The 16,477-nt window shown below is 41.4% G+C and overlaps 1 protein-coding gene across 1 annotated transcript; it reads right to left on the reverse strand.

Annotated features, from left to right (window-relative positions):
• Window positions 1–9,070: 9,070 nt before the first annotated feature.
• Window positions 9,071–12,287, reverse strand: LOC113351766. The gene is made up of 6 exons (XM_026595700.1): window positions 12,167–12,287; window positions 11,649–11,984; window positions 10,768–10,956; window positions 10,192–10,657; window positions 9,880–10,053; window positions 9,071–9,785 (listed from the first exon to the last, which is right to left on the reverse strand). Exons 1-6 carry the CDS (start codon window positions 12,285–12,287, stop codon window positions 9,071–9,073), a joined length of 2,001 nt encoding a protein of 666 aa, XP_026451485.1.
• Between the last annotated feature and the right edge of the window lie 4,190 nt (window positions 12,288–16,477).

Below are 16,477 nucleotides of genomic sequence, written 5' to 3' on the forward strand. Positions count from 1 at the left end.
TCAACGGCTACCCCTCCTCCTAAGATGCAGATCTCAGCCGTACAAGTTCGCCACCAAACGCGTGGCAACTTCTGGCCCAATTCCACGGTTTATGCCAAACCCTAATTTGGCCTCGCCTAAAACATGCCAAAGCCATGCCGGTCATGCCTTCATGCCCCTGGATGCCAAACGGAGGGTTGCAACAATCAACGACTACCCCTCCTCCTGAGATGCAGATCTCAGTTGTACAAGTTCGCCATCAAACGCGTGGCAACTTCTGGCCCAATGCCAAATTTCACGGTTTATGTCGAACCCTAATTTGGTCGCGCCTAAAACATGCCAAAGACATGTCGGGCATGCCTCCATGCCTCTGGCTTCCAAATGGAGGGTTGAAACAATCAACGGCTACCCCTCCTCCTGAGACACAGATTTCATCCGTACAAGCTTGCCACCAAACCACACAACTTGTGGCAATCTTTTGGCTACGATGCCAATTATTTGGTCACGGCTACTCTTCCTCTCAAGATGCAAAATCTTGACCGTCGAAGGTCGCCACCGAACCGGCAAGCCTCTCAATTTTAACTTGCCAAACAATAGGAACATGCTACAGGTTTTCCACGAAAACACTCGAGACATCAAGACATGTCACAAACTGGGGGATGCTCATCAGGGTATTGGTCTGGCGGTTTACAGCGTGCGGTGTGCAATATGCCCGTTACAAGAAAGTGTCATAAGAGTAAGGAGGTTAGTAATGACATGAAATAATGGTGAAACGTATTCTTCATTATGGAAACATCAATTCCAGGTGTTACCCGTTACCATTCTCTTCCATTACTCAACCGTTTCCACTTCTTACGAGGCTATGGTACGTTTTGTTGCGACTTGTATAAATCGGTCTCACCTATTTCCACCAAATGACAAGTTTTGGTCAGGAGAATACAACACTCTGAAATCACCTGTTAGCTTTTCACATTGCTAGCGTTTCACTTTATGATACAAGTCGTAAAACAACCACTCTTCCAGAATCAATTATTCTGGTCTCAACACTCTCTTCGCTTCCCTCCCAAGACCAACCCTTCTCCTTCACTTTGTGACCGAAGCAAGTCTGGAATGGCCATTTCTTGGTTTAGGCCGGATTTGTACAGATTGATCTCTCGATCTAAAGTATTCTTGTGCAGTACATTGTTTAGGGTTTAAACTCGTTTCTCACTCATACACGAAATTACCGAAATCATCAGAAACCGTTTTCACCCTCAAACAATTGGCGACCATAGTGGGAGATTAATCTCTCGGTTACAATATCAATTTCCAATTTCTGATTTCATTCTTCAATCCGATCTCAAGATAGTAGAACTCAGGTCCAGATCAGCAACAAACCCTGAGAACACCAGCGCTGAAACCATCCCCGGTACTAACACTCCTTCCAGCGGCATTAATACGCCACCTACCAACACCAGCGGCACGGAAAACGTTCCATTAGGTGTTGCACCGCCGTCACCAGAGCCTCTGCTACTCCACCATCAGGACGAGAGACTGGGGAAGCCAGAGAAGCCGACCCCCTCATACCACTGTTTATTTGATGGTAAGACAAAAGGATCTCACAAGGCCCAGACAGACATGGCTACAACTCAGAAAGAGATACCTATTTTCCTCAAGACACTAACAGAGAGGCCACCACAAGAGTCATGTCAACCACAGATAGAGCTGACAAGGAATACTTTTAACATCCGGCGCGGGCACTTCAGCAGGACGCACGTTTATAGATGAAAAGGCTCGCGTTGCCTCTTGAACGCTCGATAAAAGAGAATCAGCAACCCAATTTCATCACACGTGAAGATCAGGAACGACCTCTCCAAAATCGAAGCAAAGAAAATCAACAACCCTCCTGAGTTCACAGAGACCCTCTTCCCGCCAGGAGCTGCATGATTTCTGGGGAATTCACCCACAAAATCGTGCAGTCTATGATGAAACATCTATGTGAGATTCTATATTTCTCCAAGAGTCAACGTCAAAACATATTTGCAGCCCTCAACTGTGTTGCATCAGGAAAACAGATGTTTCTATCCAGGGAAGTCGTTCCCAAACCCTAACCTCTCCCGGGAAGCACGATTGATAGATGAAACTGGGGACTCCTAACCAGTGTTCACTTGAAGGATATCGAGTTTGACAGCACGCTGATTGACGCGGCCTCCGACTTCAACATTGTAACCCTTGAGGCTCTGAAATTTTCAAGGAAAAAATCAAACAGAAGAAGCGTATTTTTTCCCATGAGAGAAAAACACGACTTGCCGATCAGTACTATTCGTGCCGTCTTCCCATATGCCATATCGTATCAAGTCATTTTTCGAAGTCAAGGGTTAATAGCGCCCTCACTGGAGTTTTCTCTAGGATCTGCTTCAACGCTCTCTCCAGAAGTCGCTCTGCTTCAACTTTCTCCAGAAGCGGCTCCGCTTCAATACTCGCTCCAGCAGCCTCTTCGCTTCAACGTTCGTTCCAGCAGCCGCTCCGCCTCATCGTTCTCTCCATAAGCTTCTCCATGATCCGAAGCCGAAGCTTCATCGTTTCGCTCCATAAGTTTCAACGTCGTCTCCAAGAGCCGAAGCCGCTTCAACGCCTCCTTCCTGCCAAGGTTCGTGCCCGTGGTCGCCGCTCCCTCCTGCCGAGGATCGTATAGTAGCCGTCGCTCCTTCTTTCCAAGGATCTTGTCGTAGCTGCCACTCCTCCTTTCGTGTCGAAGCCGCCGCTCTTCCTCGTTGAGGATCGTGCCGTAGCCTCCACTCCTTCTTTCCAAGGGTCGTGCCACCACACTCCCCATGTCGAGGATCATAATTGCATCCAACCAATTTTCGTAGTCGTGGCTACCTTTTAATCCATCCCGCTAAAGCTCGTGGTCAAGAACAGTTTGCTCGCTGACGCATCCAGCTAATCCTTTTACTTCCATGGACTCCCATAAAATTCCAGCCAACCTACTTTATTCCCACGACAATGTAGTATCTTCTGATCATATCTGCTACCAGGAACTGTTGCCACTCGTTTGTTGATACCAGCCAGGGCTTCACCATAACAACAATCACTTCAAAGGTAACACGTACTCCTCCATATTTTAGTTTCACGTGGAAGAAGTAACAAAATCACCAGTATGTACGCAAGATGGTGATATCTTTGTCATGGTCAACCCACCGACCATACAAGATGGAAACCCGTAAACTGCACTTGGGGACTGAGGATCTACACGGAATCCCTTCACTGTCAAAGCTCAGAAGACACGGTCAACTGAAAGGTCATAGCCACGACAAGGTCATCTACTCTTCAAGGGTGTAGCGTAATAATATCATCACCTCTCTATCTAGAAGACGCCTACAACACTTTACGAGGCCGCGGTGGATCCCAAGCCTGCTCAAGGGAAACAACTTCAGAAACTAAAGAAAAGTGCGACTGGGGACTGCTCATCACAGTCCATCCTGACGACCATCAAAGATTCATGAGATAACTCCAGAGATGCGGCTGGAAAATTTTCTTGAAGAAACCCTTGGGAGACACGATAAACAACATAACTCTCTCATTTCTACCTCTTCGTTATCCAAAATACTTCGTCCATGTGATATTTTGAGCATCCCAGCGTGACATCCAGAAGAGTACTATAAGCTCGTATCAAATCCCGTGGACGTGGATTCAAGGCGATGCAATGAAAGTAGGCTACACATAGGGACTACCAGCATGGGACGCTTTCACTCCCTTCAACCAGGTTATTTCTGATTTCAACATCATCACTGTCGAAGTTTTATGAGCCGCAGGAATTTCTCAACATGAAGCCGTACATGTGCATCGAAGACTCCAAAAGTACGCCACAGAGATACATTCACATGTTCGGCCATGCCATCGGATCTAACAGAAATATAACTGTGGACTGCTCACTGCATCCCATTCCATACGATAGTCCAAGATTCAGAATATGGTTCGAAGGATGTCTCTTGGAACAAAGTCCTTGAAGACTTGATAGCATCACATCGGCACAGAACGTCTCCCAACCCATCTATTTCGTCTAGTAGCTCCGGAAGATTTCGACCGGAGAAGCGACCACAATCTCCAAGATTACCCATGACATGGTCGTTGCCGAGCATATATTTCATCCATCTGTCCAAAGAATGCGACGGAGTTTGGTAAATTTTGGAATCCACTGAAGAGACACTACAGACGAAAGCACGGATCTGGACGAGCAACAGAAAACAGAAGAGGGTCGATACCTCTTTTCATGCGGACGGAGTTTCTAGAGTTTGAACAGAATAAAGAGTCCTTCTTGCTCCATGAACAAGAATGGATGACTGGGCGCGACTATGCCACCTCGGGCCCGCAGCATCCCCATTGAATTATTCCTAAGTTTTACTATCGGACTGTTTTCACCTCCTAAACGAACTCATAACCTAAATATTCTCTCATAAAGAGATAGGAAATTCTTTTCCGATCAGAATGGAGAGGCGGACCGTCAAAATCCGAGTTCGTACGAGAATTCTACAAGTAGTAAGGGGTGCTAATTAGGGTTTCGGCATGCCAAACCCTAACTTAGACAAAGTTTCCATCATTCCACGGAACTGGTTTCGTCATCCTTCCACGGAACTGAAGCCAGTCGTCATCCTTCCACAGAACTGAAGCCAGTCGTCATCCTTCCACGGAACTGAAGCCAGTCGTCATCCTTCCACGGAACTGAAGACAACTGTCACCTTTCCACGGAACTGAAGCCAGTTTCCACCATTACGCGGACTGAAGCCAAAGCAGCACCAACGGCTCGCGCCCAATCCAAGCCGAGCCAGCAAATCCGCGTCCCAAGCCAGCAGCTCCACTTCAAGCCGAGCCAGCAACTCCGCGCTCCCTAGTCTAGCCAAGATGGCGCACGGCCAAGCCAAGATGACGCCAACTGTCTGCATCCCAGCCGGCGCACACGCCACGCCACGCCATGCCGGCAGCTCACGCATGCCAAGTCAATGCTAACGGCTCATTCCAAGCCAATCTAATGCTAACGTCTCCATTCCAAGACGACCGATGCTAACGGCTCCATCCCAAGCCGACCAATGCTAACGGCTCACTCCAAGCCATTACAACGCTAACGGCTCCATTCCAAGCCGAGCAACGCCAGCGGCTCACTTCGCGCCAAGAAATGCAAGTGGCTCCCCACCGAGCCAAATTCGCGCAAAGCCGCCAACCTGGGAATCGCAGATGTTCCATGCCTCCGAAAAAGGTTAGTCGTATCTTCCTGACCATCTTTTCATGACTTGCCGTTTCGATTGTGTCCTTGTCTGTCACCATCTTATGCTTACCTCGCACCAATGCCCATGTTCCGAGCTAAGCAAGGGACTTAATGTTGATGGTGGTTTTTAGCATAGGGTTAAAATCGTAAAACCTTAGTCTGACGTGACGTACTCTGTAAGGAAACGGAGACGTAAGTACCAATATCTCCATTAAGGCATTTATTGAGCCTTTCAATACGTCTGTGAGAAATTTATCAGGGTACCTTTTTTTTGTATGCATGCTATGTTCCACGGCAGAACCCTCAGTATCGACTGGCATTGTCTCCACACATGCCAGTCGCGCATGCTAGCCACGTGTGCCAACCACGCGTACCATATATTCAAATTAGGGTTTCGACACACTAAACCCTAATTTCCACACCTAGATGGCCTTATCCACGTCACCGCGCCAAATTCACGCCAACCATGCCAGCTGCACCACCGTGCCAACGACATGCCAACTATGCTAGCCACACCTCCGCGCCAAAGGCATGCCAACCATGCCAGCCGCACCATCGTGCCAACGACATGCCAACCATGACAGCCACACCTCCGCGCCAAAGGCATGCCAACCATGCCAGCCACACCACCGTTCCAACGGCATGCCAACCATGCCATCCACACCTCCGCGCCAAAGGCATGCCAACCATGTCAACCGCACCACCATGCCAACGACATGCCAGCCACACCTCCGCGCCAAAGGCATGACAACCATGCCAGCCGCACCACCATGCCAACGGCATGCCAACCATGGAAGCCACACCTCCGCGCCAAAGGCATGCCAACCATGCCAGCCGCACCACCGTGCCAACGGCATGCCAACCATGTCAGCCACACCTCCGCGCCAAAGGCATCCCAACCATGCCAGCCTCACCACCGTGCCAATGGCATGCCAACCATGCCAGCCACACCTCCGCGCCAAAGGAATGCCAACCATGCCAGCCGCACCACCGTGTCAACGACATGCCAACCACACTTCCGCGCCAAAGGCATTCCAACCATGCCAGCCGCACCACTGTGCCAACGGCATGCCAACAATGCCAGCCATACCTCCGCGCCAAAGGCATGCCAACCATGCCAGCCACACCACCGTGCCAATGGCATGCCAACCATGCCAGCCGCACCATCGTGCTAACGGCATGCAATCCATGCCAGCCACACCTCCATGTCGTGGGCTGCCAAACGGAGGGTTGCAACAATCAACGGCTACCCCTCCTCCTGAGATGCATATCTCAGCCGTACATGTTCGTCACCAAACGCACGTCAACTTCTGGCCCAAAGCCAAATTCCACAGTTTATGCCAAACCCTAATTCTGCCGCACCTAAAACATTCCAAAGTCGTGCCGGCCTGCCTTCATGTCGCTGGCTGCCAAACGAAGGGTTGCAAAAATCAACGTCTACCCCTCCTCCTGAGATGTAGATCTCAGCCGTACAAGTTCGCCACCAAACGCGTGGCAACTTCTGGCCCAATTCCACGGTTTATGCCAAACCCTAATTTGGTCGTGCCTAAAACATGCCAAAGCCATGTCGGCCATGCCTCCATGTCGCTGGCTGCCAAACGGAGGGTTGCAACAATCAACGGCTACCCCTCCTACTGAGATCCAGATCTCAGCCGTACAAGTTCGCCACCAAACTCCTGGAAACTTCTGTCCCAATGCCAAATTCCACGGTTGGCCGCGCCTAAAACATGCCAAAGCATGCCGGCCATGCCTCCATGCCACTGGCTTCCAAACGTAGGGTTGCAACAATCAACGGATACCCCTCCTGAGATCCAGATCTCAGCCTTACAAGTTCGCCACCAAACGCGTGGCAACTTTTGGCCCAATGCCAAATTACACGGTTTATGCCGAAACCTAATTTGGACGCGCTTAAAACATTCCAAAGCCATGCCGGTCATGCCTCCATGCCGCTGGCTGCCAAACGAAGGGTTGCAACAATCAACGTCTACCCCTCCTCCTGAGACACAGATCTCAGCCGTACAAGCTTTCCACCAAACCACACGACTTGTGGAAACTTTTTGGCTACGCTGCCAGCTCTTTGGTCATGTATACCCTTCCTCTCAAGACGCAAATCTCGGCCGTCGAAGGTCGCCACTGAACCGGCAAGCCTCTCAATTTTAACTTGCCAAACAATAGCAACATGCTACAGTTTTTCCACGAAAACACTCGAGACATCAAGACATGTCACAAACTGGGGGATGCTCATCAGGGTATTGGTCTGGAGGTTTACAGTGTACGGCGTGCAATATGCCCGTTATAAGAAAGTGTCATAAGAGTAAGGCGGTTAGTAATGATAGGAAATAATGGTGAAACGTATTCTTCATTATGGAAACATCAATTCCAGGCGTTATTTATTACCATTCTATTACATTACTCAACCGTTTCCACTTCATACGAGGACAGGGTACGTTTTGTTACGACTTGTATAAATAAGTCTCACCTATTTCCACCAAAGGATAAGTTTTGGTCAGGAGAATACAACACTCGGAAATCACTTGTTAGATTTCCACATTGATAGCGTTTCACTTTCTGATACAAGTCGTAAAACAACCACTCTTCCAGAATCAACTATTCTGGTCTCAACACTCTCTTCGCTTCCCTCCCCAAGACCAACCCTTCTCCTTCACTTTGTGACCGAAGCAAGTCTGGAACGGCCATTTCTTGGTTTAGGATAGATTTTTACAGATTGATCTCTCGAATCTAAAGTACTCATGTGCACTACATTGTTTATGGTTTAAACTCGTTTCTCACCCATACACGAAATTACCAAAATCAGCAGAAACCATTTTCACCCTCAAACAACAGACTCAACAAAATTTGTAGTAAACAACCTCAGGAATTTCAATTCTTTTAAGAAAAGAAGATATTCTCATGTGTATAATTCTTTCTCCAGCATTCAACACTGCATCCTTTTTGGCTAAAGTGTCAGCTGAAAAGTTCACTTCTCTGAAAACTTGATAAAATTGAACATCTTCCAGTGCTTGTAGTACCTTAATCCATCTTGCTCTAATAAACCAAGGTACAGTACCTTGTTTAAACAAATTGATCACAGAGAAGGAATCAGATTACACAATTAGATTTTTACAGTTCAGATGCACTGCCCATTCCAATGCACAAAAGATTGCATATACCTATGCTACAAAGTTAGTACCAATTCCAGTTCCATCAGACAGAGTACCTATCACCTGAAATTCACTGACCCTTGCAAAAATTCCAATACTTGCAATGCCTGGATTTCCAAATGATGAACCATCACAGCAGAAGAGAGTGTAACCATTTGCTGGAGGCTTCCAATAACAGTAAATAATCCCAGTGTATTTGGTACTTCTATTTCCAAGCTTAAAAAAATGAGATTCACTGACTATCATAATTTTGACCCCATTTGTTACCTTTCATTCTGTAACCTCCCTCATGGACTAATTGAAATATTCTACTTTTAAATCTATTGAGATTAGGCTTCACTTCTCCAAATAGTTTTTCATTTCTTTGAAACCATAGCTCCCTCAGTGTGGCACAAGCAGCTGTTAGCCAAACTTCCTTCACCAGGGGACTTTTATTTTTAGCAGCTTCACAAATATCCTCAAAAGAGTATGGATGTTGAAATGCAAATATTTCATTTAACCAGTTCCACATAGCAGTGTTGAACTTACATTTCCAGAGTGTGTGCTCCATGCTATCTTGCTCTTCCAGACAGATGCAACATACTGATGTCATTTCAAAACCCCTTTGCTTCATAATTTCATCATCAACATAAATTCCATGTTTCAGTTTCCATATGTTACTAGCAATTCCATGATGTAAAAAAGGCTGTCAAATGAATTTATTCCATGTGAGAGGTGGTTTTTTAGCTCTTATCTTCTCAACTGCAATCTTGGTTACAACGTTTCCACTTCTATCAGCGCTCCATACTCTTTGATCTTCTCCACCACTAACATCAGGTAATGCAGTCACAGAAATAAAACCTTGCATTTCAATTGGAATCACCCATTTATTATTCTGCAGTAGCATATTAACTTTCATGTCAATATTTTCCTTTATGTAATCATTCAAGCCTACTACATTTATTAATGAAGCTTCACCATACCAAATGTCATACCAGACTGAAATTTTTGTTCCATTCCCTACACACCACCTAACATCTTCTTTTAGATAGTTCCATGCCCATTTTAATCCTTTCCATACTGAAGATTGCTTCCAATTATTGGTCCATTTCCCATGTTTGTCTTGAAATTTAGCATAAAATAATAATACCCATACTTCCTTTGAGTTAATGATTCTCCATATCATCTTCATTAAAAGAGATTTGTTGATTACTTCAAGCCTTCTAATACCAATACCACCTTCTGCATAAGGATTGCACACTTTTCTCCAAGTTAGAGTTTTAAATTTTCTACAATCACTGTCTCCAGTCCATAAAAAATTCCTGATAAGTCTTTCACAAACTTTGATTAAAGAAGATGGCCATTTATATATGGACATATTGTATATAGGCACACTGCATAAGACAGACTTGACTAAAACCAATCTGTCATTGAAAGATAGCATTTTACCTTTCCAGGTAGCCAGTTTACTTTGCAGCATTTCAACAATTGGCTACACCATGGCAGAAGTGATTTTACCTGGTGCTAGATTTATCAAGTAATTTTGATAATTCCATATTGATTTCTTCACTAATCAGTTGTTTTCTTAGTTGAGATGCACCATCCTCAAAGCACTTACTTTTAACTTTATAGATAATTTGACAAGAACTAGCTTGATAGTCATCCAGTAGTTGAAGTAATCTTGTAAGACTCCTTTTGGCACCATTACAGAAAATAAATACATCATCTGCAAAGAACAAGTGAGTTGGATGTATTCCTTTTCTTATAACCATTGGCTGCGGTTTACCTTTCTCTACTAGAGATGAAATGTTTCTGCTCAACACATCTTACATAAGTACAAAGAGAATTGGAGATAAAGGATCTCCTTGCTTCAAACCTCTTCCAACTGATAAGAATCCACATGGTCCTCCATTCACCATTACTGAAACTTTTGCTGATTCAAGCAAAGTAATTAACCATGCACACCAGTTTGAAGAGAAGCCATACTTCTGTAATACTTTTATAAGGAATTCCCAACTAACTGAATCATAGGCTTGAGATATATCTAATTTGATACCAACATTGCTTCCTCTCCTTTTGAATTTCATTTCGTTAACCATTTTTGGGGCTAAGATTACCTGCTCATGTATACTTCTTCCTTTGATATAAGCCACTTGCTGAGGTGATACCAATTTCTCCATAAGGTGACTCATTCTAGTTGTTATTATTTTTGTGAAGATCTTGAAAATGACATTACTTAGACCAATGGGTCTAAACTGATTTGCAGTTCTTGCTCCTTGAGTCTTTGGCAGTAACACTAGAAAATTTGAATTCATCCCCTTAGGAATTAATATTTTCCTCCAACAAAATTGAATAGCCTTTACAAGGTCAGTTTGAATTATATCCAGCAACTTCTATAAAAAATACATGAGAATCCATCAGGTCCTGGTGCACTCTCTGGATCCATAGTGAAAACAATATTTTTAATTTCTTCAGCATTAGGAATGGAATCCAACTTTGCTTGATCTTCTTCTGTAATTACTTTTGGAATAACTTCCAATAATTCTTCAACAATTTGAACATTTTGAAATTCAAACTTCTTTTGGAAGTGTTTAACTAAAAAATATGCAATTTGATTTTGATCAGCCATCACATTTCGTTCTTCATCTTCAAGTTCATAAATTAAGTTTTTAGCATTTTTTATCTTCATATTTGTGTGAAAAAAGCTTGTATTGGTAAATCCTTCAGTTATCGACTTAACTCTGGGTTTTTGTCTCAACAATGTATTTTCCTATGTCTCTCTGCTAGCATGATCATTTTGAGCTTGGACAATTTGATCCAAAAGTTCAGTGTCAGATGGATTGTTGTCAGATAGCTACATTGCAACTTTTACCTTCTCTTATGCTTCTTGTATTTTAACTTTCACATCTCCAAAAACACTCCAATTCCATATGTTTAATACTTTTTTAAGTTCCTTCAATTTATGCAAAAATTTGTATGCAGGATCAACTTCAACTTGATTATTCCAGCAGTCTTAAACTACTTGTAATAAATTTGGATGACTGATCCACATCTTTTGAAATTTTATGGGAATATTTTATGCTTAGGAATGCTGGCAAAACGACTTAATAGAGGACCATGATCTAATACTATTCTCGGCCCAACTTTGTAGCCCCAATCTCCATAGATTTGTAACCACTTTTGATTAAATACCACTGAGTCTAAATTACAAAGAATTCTTCTACTGCCATGCTGAAAATTAGACCATGAATATTGTAAGCCAGTTTTAGGAGCTTGAATTAACTCACAATTATTTAAACAATCATTGAATTCCATGATTGCAGTCCTATTAGGAAGCCTTCCTCCCACCTTTTCTTCTTGACGTAACACTGAATTAAAATCACCCAATATTATCCAAGGTTTATTCAGAGAACTAATTATCTCCATTTCATACCACATAAATCTTCTTTGAACAACTTTTACATGAGCATAAACTCCAGATACTAGAACATCACCAATACTTACAGTAACCATTTGACTAGAAATTGAAACAACTTGAGGCTGAGATAAATTTTTATTCCAAAACAACCAAATGTTGCCTTTATTACCTGAATTTGAGTTATGAATCACCATGATTTGCATTCCTGGTATATTCAATTTATTACAAAAGGAAGAACTATAAGAAATTTTAGGTTCTGCAACCCAGACTAAAGATGGATTGAACTGATTTATTAAAGACCAAAGTTTTTCTTGAGCCCTTACTCTTTTAAGCCCCCTGACATTCCAAAAAATTATCTTCATTATTTAGATGGAGGGTTCCTGCTACCTCCTTTACCAGGATTCTTCCTAAAGTTATACTTATTATTCAATGGAGCTGGAGCACTAACCTTTATTCTGTCAGAAGCACTTGAAGAAGCAGCAGTACTATTTGAAGTTGTAGTAACCATTTATTTCTCTACTACCTTGGCACATGAAGTAACTTGAATTGGTGTATTAGATACAGTACCATTTGTCCCATTAACAAATTTTACAGTGTTGTTATCCAAGTTATTACTCTCAACAATCTTCAATATTTGTGGAACTTCTAATATCATTGGCTCAACTGAATTGTCTTGCTCATCACTTCCTAAATCATTGTTTACATTTGAATCCAAGACATTAACTTACCTCCCACCAAATTTGTTTTTGGACTATTAGTAACTTTTTGTATCTCTGTAGTTAAAATGCTTCTAATAACTGAATCCTCTACTCGAAAGTGCTCATGAACAGGGTTATGATTACTATATTGTACCTTTGAAGGAGTATTTTGAACTTCAGATCTATCACAAATATCAAAAGGAGTATGATGAGCAGATGTATTAACCAATTATGCATTCTGTTCAATTCTGCAGTATGGCTTTGTTTTGTTCAATTCTACATTCTGTAGTTAAATGACCAATGATCTTACAGTTATGAAAGAATTTTGGATAGATAGGAATTGAGATGTCCTGAAAGAAACCACCATATTTTGTGTTAATCCAAATTTTACTTGGAATTGGTTGAGCAAAGTCCACTTCAACCAAAACCTTTGCATAATAGCCAACTTCACACTTTGCAGTTGCAGAATCAATCTTGATGGGAGTTCCAATTTCCTTACAAATGGTGAATAGAATCTTCTCCTTACAGAATTCCAAACTAAGACCAGGAAATTGAACCCAAACTTGAGCTTTAAATGTACGAATACTTGATGGTTGAAAGTTTGAGATCCAATTCCTTACTTGTAAAACCTGATCGTTAACTTCCCACTGACCAACTCTGATAGTCTGACGATCAATCTCATTATCCACCTTAATAGTGAAGAATCCCCTTCCTAGTGGAATAAAGTTTGCAATCTCCTGCTAGTTTCCATTGTTGACGTAAAATGACAGCAGCATCGATAAACTTAATCTTCTGTAAATTTAATCTTCCTATGAGAGAGAATTTCCAAGGGTTTAAACCTTCTTCAAACAAGTCATCAGGTAATTCAATCGAAGGAATTTTTGATGAATTATTTTCATTATGCATACCTAACTTTTCTGAATGAGATTCATCAGAACATTTGTTTTTTACGACCAAAATCCATTTAAAACACCTGAATTAATGGCTAGAACTCATGATTTTATGATGAAACCAAGAATTAAAGATCAGATTCACCTGAATTGATGAAGGTTTGCACGAAGATCGAGATTTGGATGAAGAAAAAATTCCTGAGTCAATCGTCGATTCGCAGAGCGTCTGGATAGACTTTGATGGTCTCTCGGGATCTTCAATTTCAGACTCACTGATCTAAATACGACTAGTAATAACAAGTTTATCAAAAGATAAACCTGATCTAATCAGATCCCAGCTGATCAAGTTTATGCACGAAACAAATCACAAAGATACGCAAACTTCACTATTTATAGACCAATGTAGTTTGGACACCAAGGAATTTCCATAACCGAAAATATTCTCAAGATATGCAATAAAGCCCCTAAATTCGGTTTTGTTTAATTCCAACCAATATCCAATTGTATAACCGAATTTTTTCTTGGACAACTCAATATTAGCTAGCATTTAACTAATATATCTTTCCAGTGATATGTTTCGTTTGCTGTCAAAACAAAAACATATTTATTTGATAAAGAATGATCCATTAACAACCTCATATTTGACAAGATTTTACAGTCTGATGCGAGTCATTGGATCACAAAACAAACACGGCCTAGATTATCTCATACTGAAATGGGAAATCCTGGTTTTTCCACACCCATATGGCTTCTTTTCTCCTCCCACCTTAACACCTCTTCATTCTAAATGAGTTGACTCGTGAAGTTAAAGTACAAGAAGAGTAAAATTTTCATAACCTCTTTGCATTACAGATATTAAATATGAATTGTTCAATCTAATTAGGATTAATTCTTTTGTTAAGCATTCAAAAAAAAATATTAAAAAGTTGTTTTTTATTTCAAATCTCCATGAATCTCCATGCAATCTATCTTCACGAATCATAGCACCGATTTCAGATCTGGAACAAAAAATCTCCATTATTAAGAACGTGTTAATAATGGGTTTTCTTCCTCTTCTCTAGGGTATGCTTAAGTAAATATTAGGGTTTGGTTTTGGGCATAGAAAATCTAAATTGTTTTGTCTCCCATCTCTCTCTTTTTCAAGATGGATTGCAAAGAGATTGGTGAGATAAATGATCGAATTTTATAGTTGTAAAGAAGGTTGTCGTTCACTCGGACTTTGTTGAATTGATTCTAGGCTTAAATATAAAAATACTAAAATAAAAAATTATATACAAAATATATCAAGGGATGAAGAATTTACTGGGACTCGGGATTCCACTGCTTTTCATGTTCATGAGGTTCATAAATTAATCCTAAACATTTATAGCTCAAAACAGAAGAAACAATAACTTTATTCTTTGCCAAAGTAGATTTCATAAAACATTAGTTGTAAGTTGTGAGCATGACACATCAAAAGTAATTAAAACCAAGCATGCGACATCAAACAAAATAACAAATATTAATAGAAATCATAAAACAATTAAATTCTATGAAAATAATTATAAAAGAATTATTTTAATTACCACATGAACGAAACACAGCCTCCTCCGTCGTCCCAGTGATGGGTCTAGCTTCGCATGGTGAAAACACACTCAAAGGAATTTTTCATTGCTCAAAAAGGTGTTTACAAATGATGCAAAAGGTGAGAAATAATTAAAATCGGGTTTGTAACAATTATATTTGTTACAAACTAAACTGTTACAGAGAACGATAAATATGAAGTGTCGCTGACACTGTAGCAATACGACTGTCTTCTATGGTCTAATGTTCTTCGTGTTCTTCTTCACCAGCAGAACTGGTTCATCTCTGCAACTTGATTTTTCTCCATCCTCAACCCTCTGTTGGCTCCCTTATCACTCCATCCCCCTTCTGTGATCCCAACAACTTATATATACCCATTTGGACCGAGAATAAATCCCTATAACTCTGAATAATCTCGGTAATCAATAAAAAATATTTACTTTTACTCCACGGGACATATTTCCTTCTTTATCTTTATCATGCGTCTGTGGTGATCAGCTCGTGTCTTCTGATGATACTATAAACTTCGACATGCTGGAACATTTTCTAGCTGAAGGTAAACACACGTCATCCTCCCGGGATACACAGTAATCACACCTCGTGTTGCATCGAGTTTGAGATGGAAATGCTCTCCACGCATGTTCTGAGTTGTCGAAACTTTCCAAATTTTGTCTAGATTGGATTACAGGATAGAATAAAATCCTAACTGAACATATTTTCTTCTTTTATCAAATAACCAAATCCGTGGCTTTGATTTCATTTTTTATCGAAACAGGGTATGGAAACAAGTGATTCTCTTCAACTTAGAACCCTTATTGACCCTGTTTTATCCTAACAGGCCATTCCCAAAACAAATCCCGAAGCAAACCTGACTAAATCTTTTGCAAAACTTCTCCAGAAAATACGCAGGTGAAATAACAATTTTCCCTCAAAAAACAAGTTCTTCAAACGTAGGAGAAGGGGTGTGCCCCTATCCAGAGTAGGGGTGCCCTTAGCAGGTGGGTGCTGAGAATGAATTTGGGCTACATACAGTCGTGGGTGCTCCTTAGCAAAATCTGGAGTCCGTTTAGCAAATGTCCTTCGGGGGTGCCTTCAGCAGTTTTTCGAGTTGATTCTTCCAAAAACGTTTATTTCCTAAAAATACCTACAAACACATAAAACACCATAATAAGTACGAAATCGAGTACCAACAATACAGAAAATTGAGGACAACTTAGACACAAAATATGTCTATCAATAAACAAATCATAGCTTTTATGAACAAGATAACAAACTAGGGAGTTTATTCCTTCATCGTATTTCTAAAGAGATAGAGAGTGAGAAGAAAACTCAACGAAAATACCAAGAGAAAAAAGAAAATAAATCGACTGAAATCCTTATCGGGTCATGGATACCCATCAAATATTTTTTTTTTTGATTTATAAAATCTGGAGCCTTAACATATTAGATTTGGACAGTTAGGATCGATTGTTAGATCTTGTAAAAATCGAGGTTGTCAAGGGATCCTTCATCATATTTGAATATCTTAAAAGATTCTCAAACATTTC

Source organism: Papaver somniferum, chromosome 2 (assembly GCF_003573695.1).
Source record: "Papaver somniferum cultivar HN1 chromosome 2, ASM357369v1, whole genome shotgun sequence".
NCBI lineage: Eukaryota > Viridiplantae > Streptophyta > Magnoliopsida > Ranunculales > Papaveraceae > Papaver > Papaver somniferum.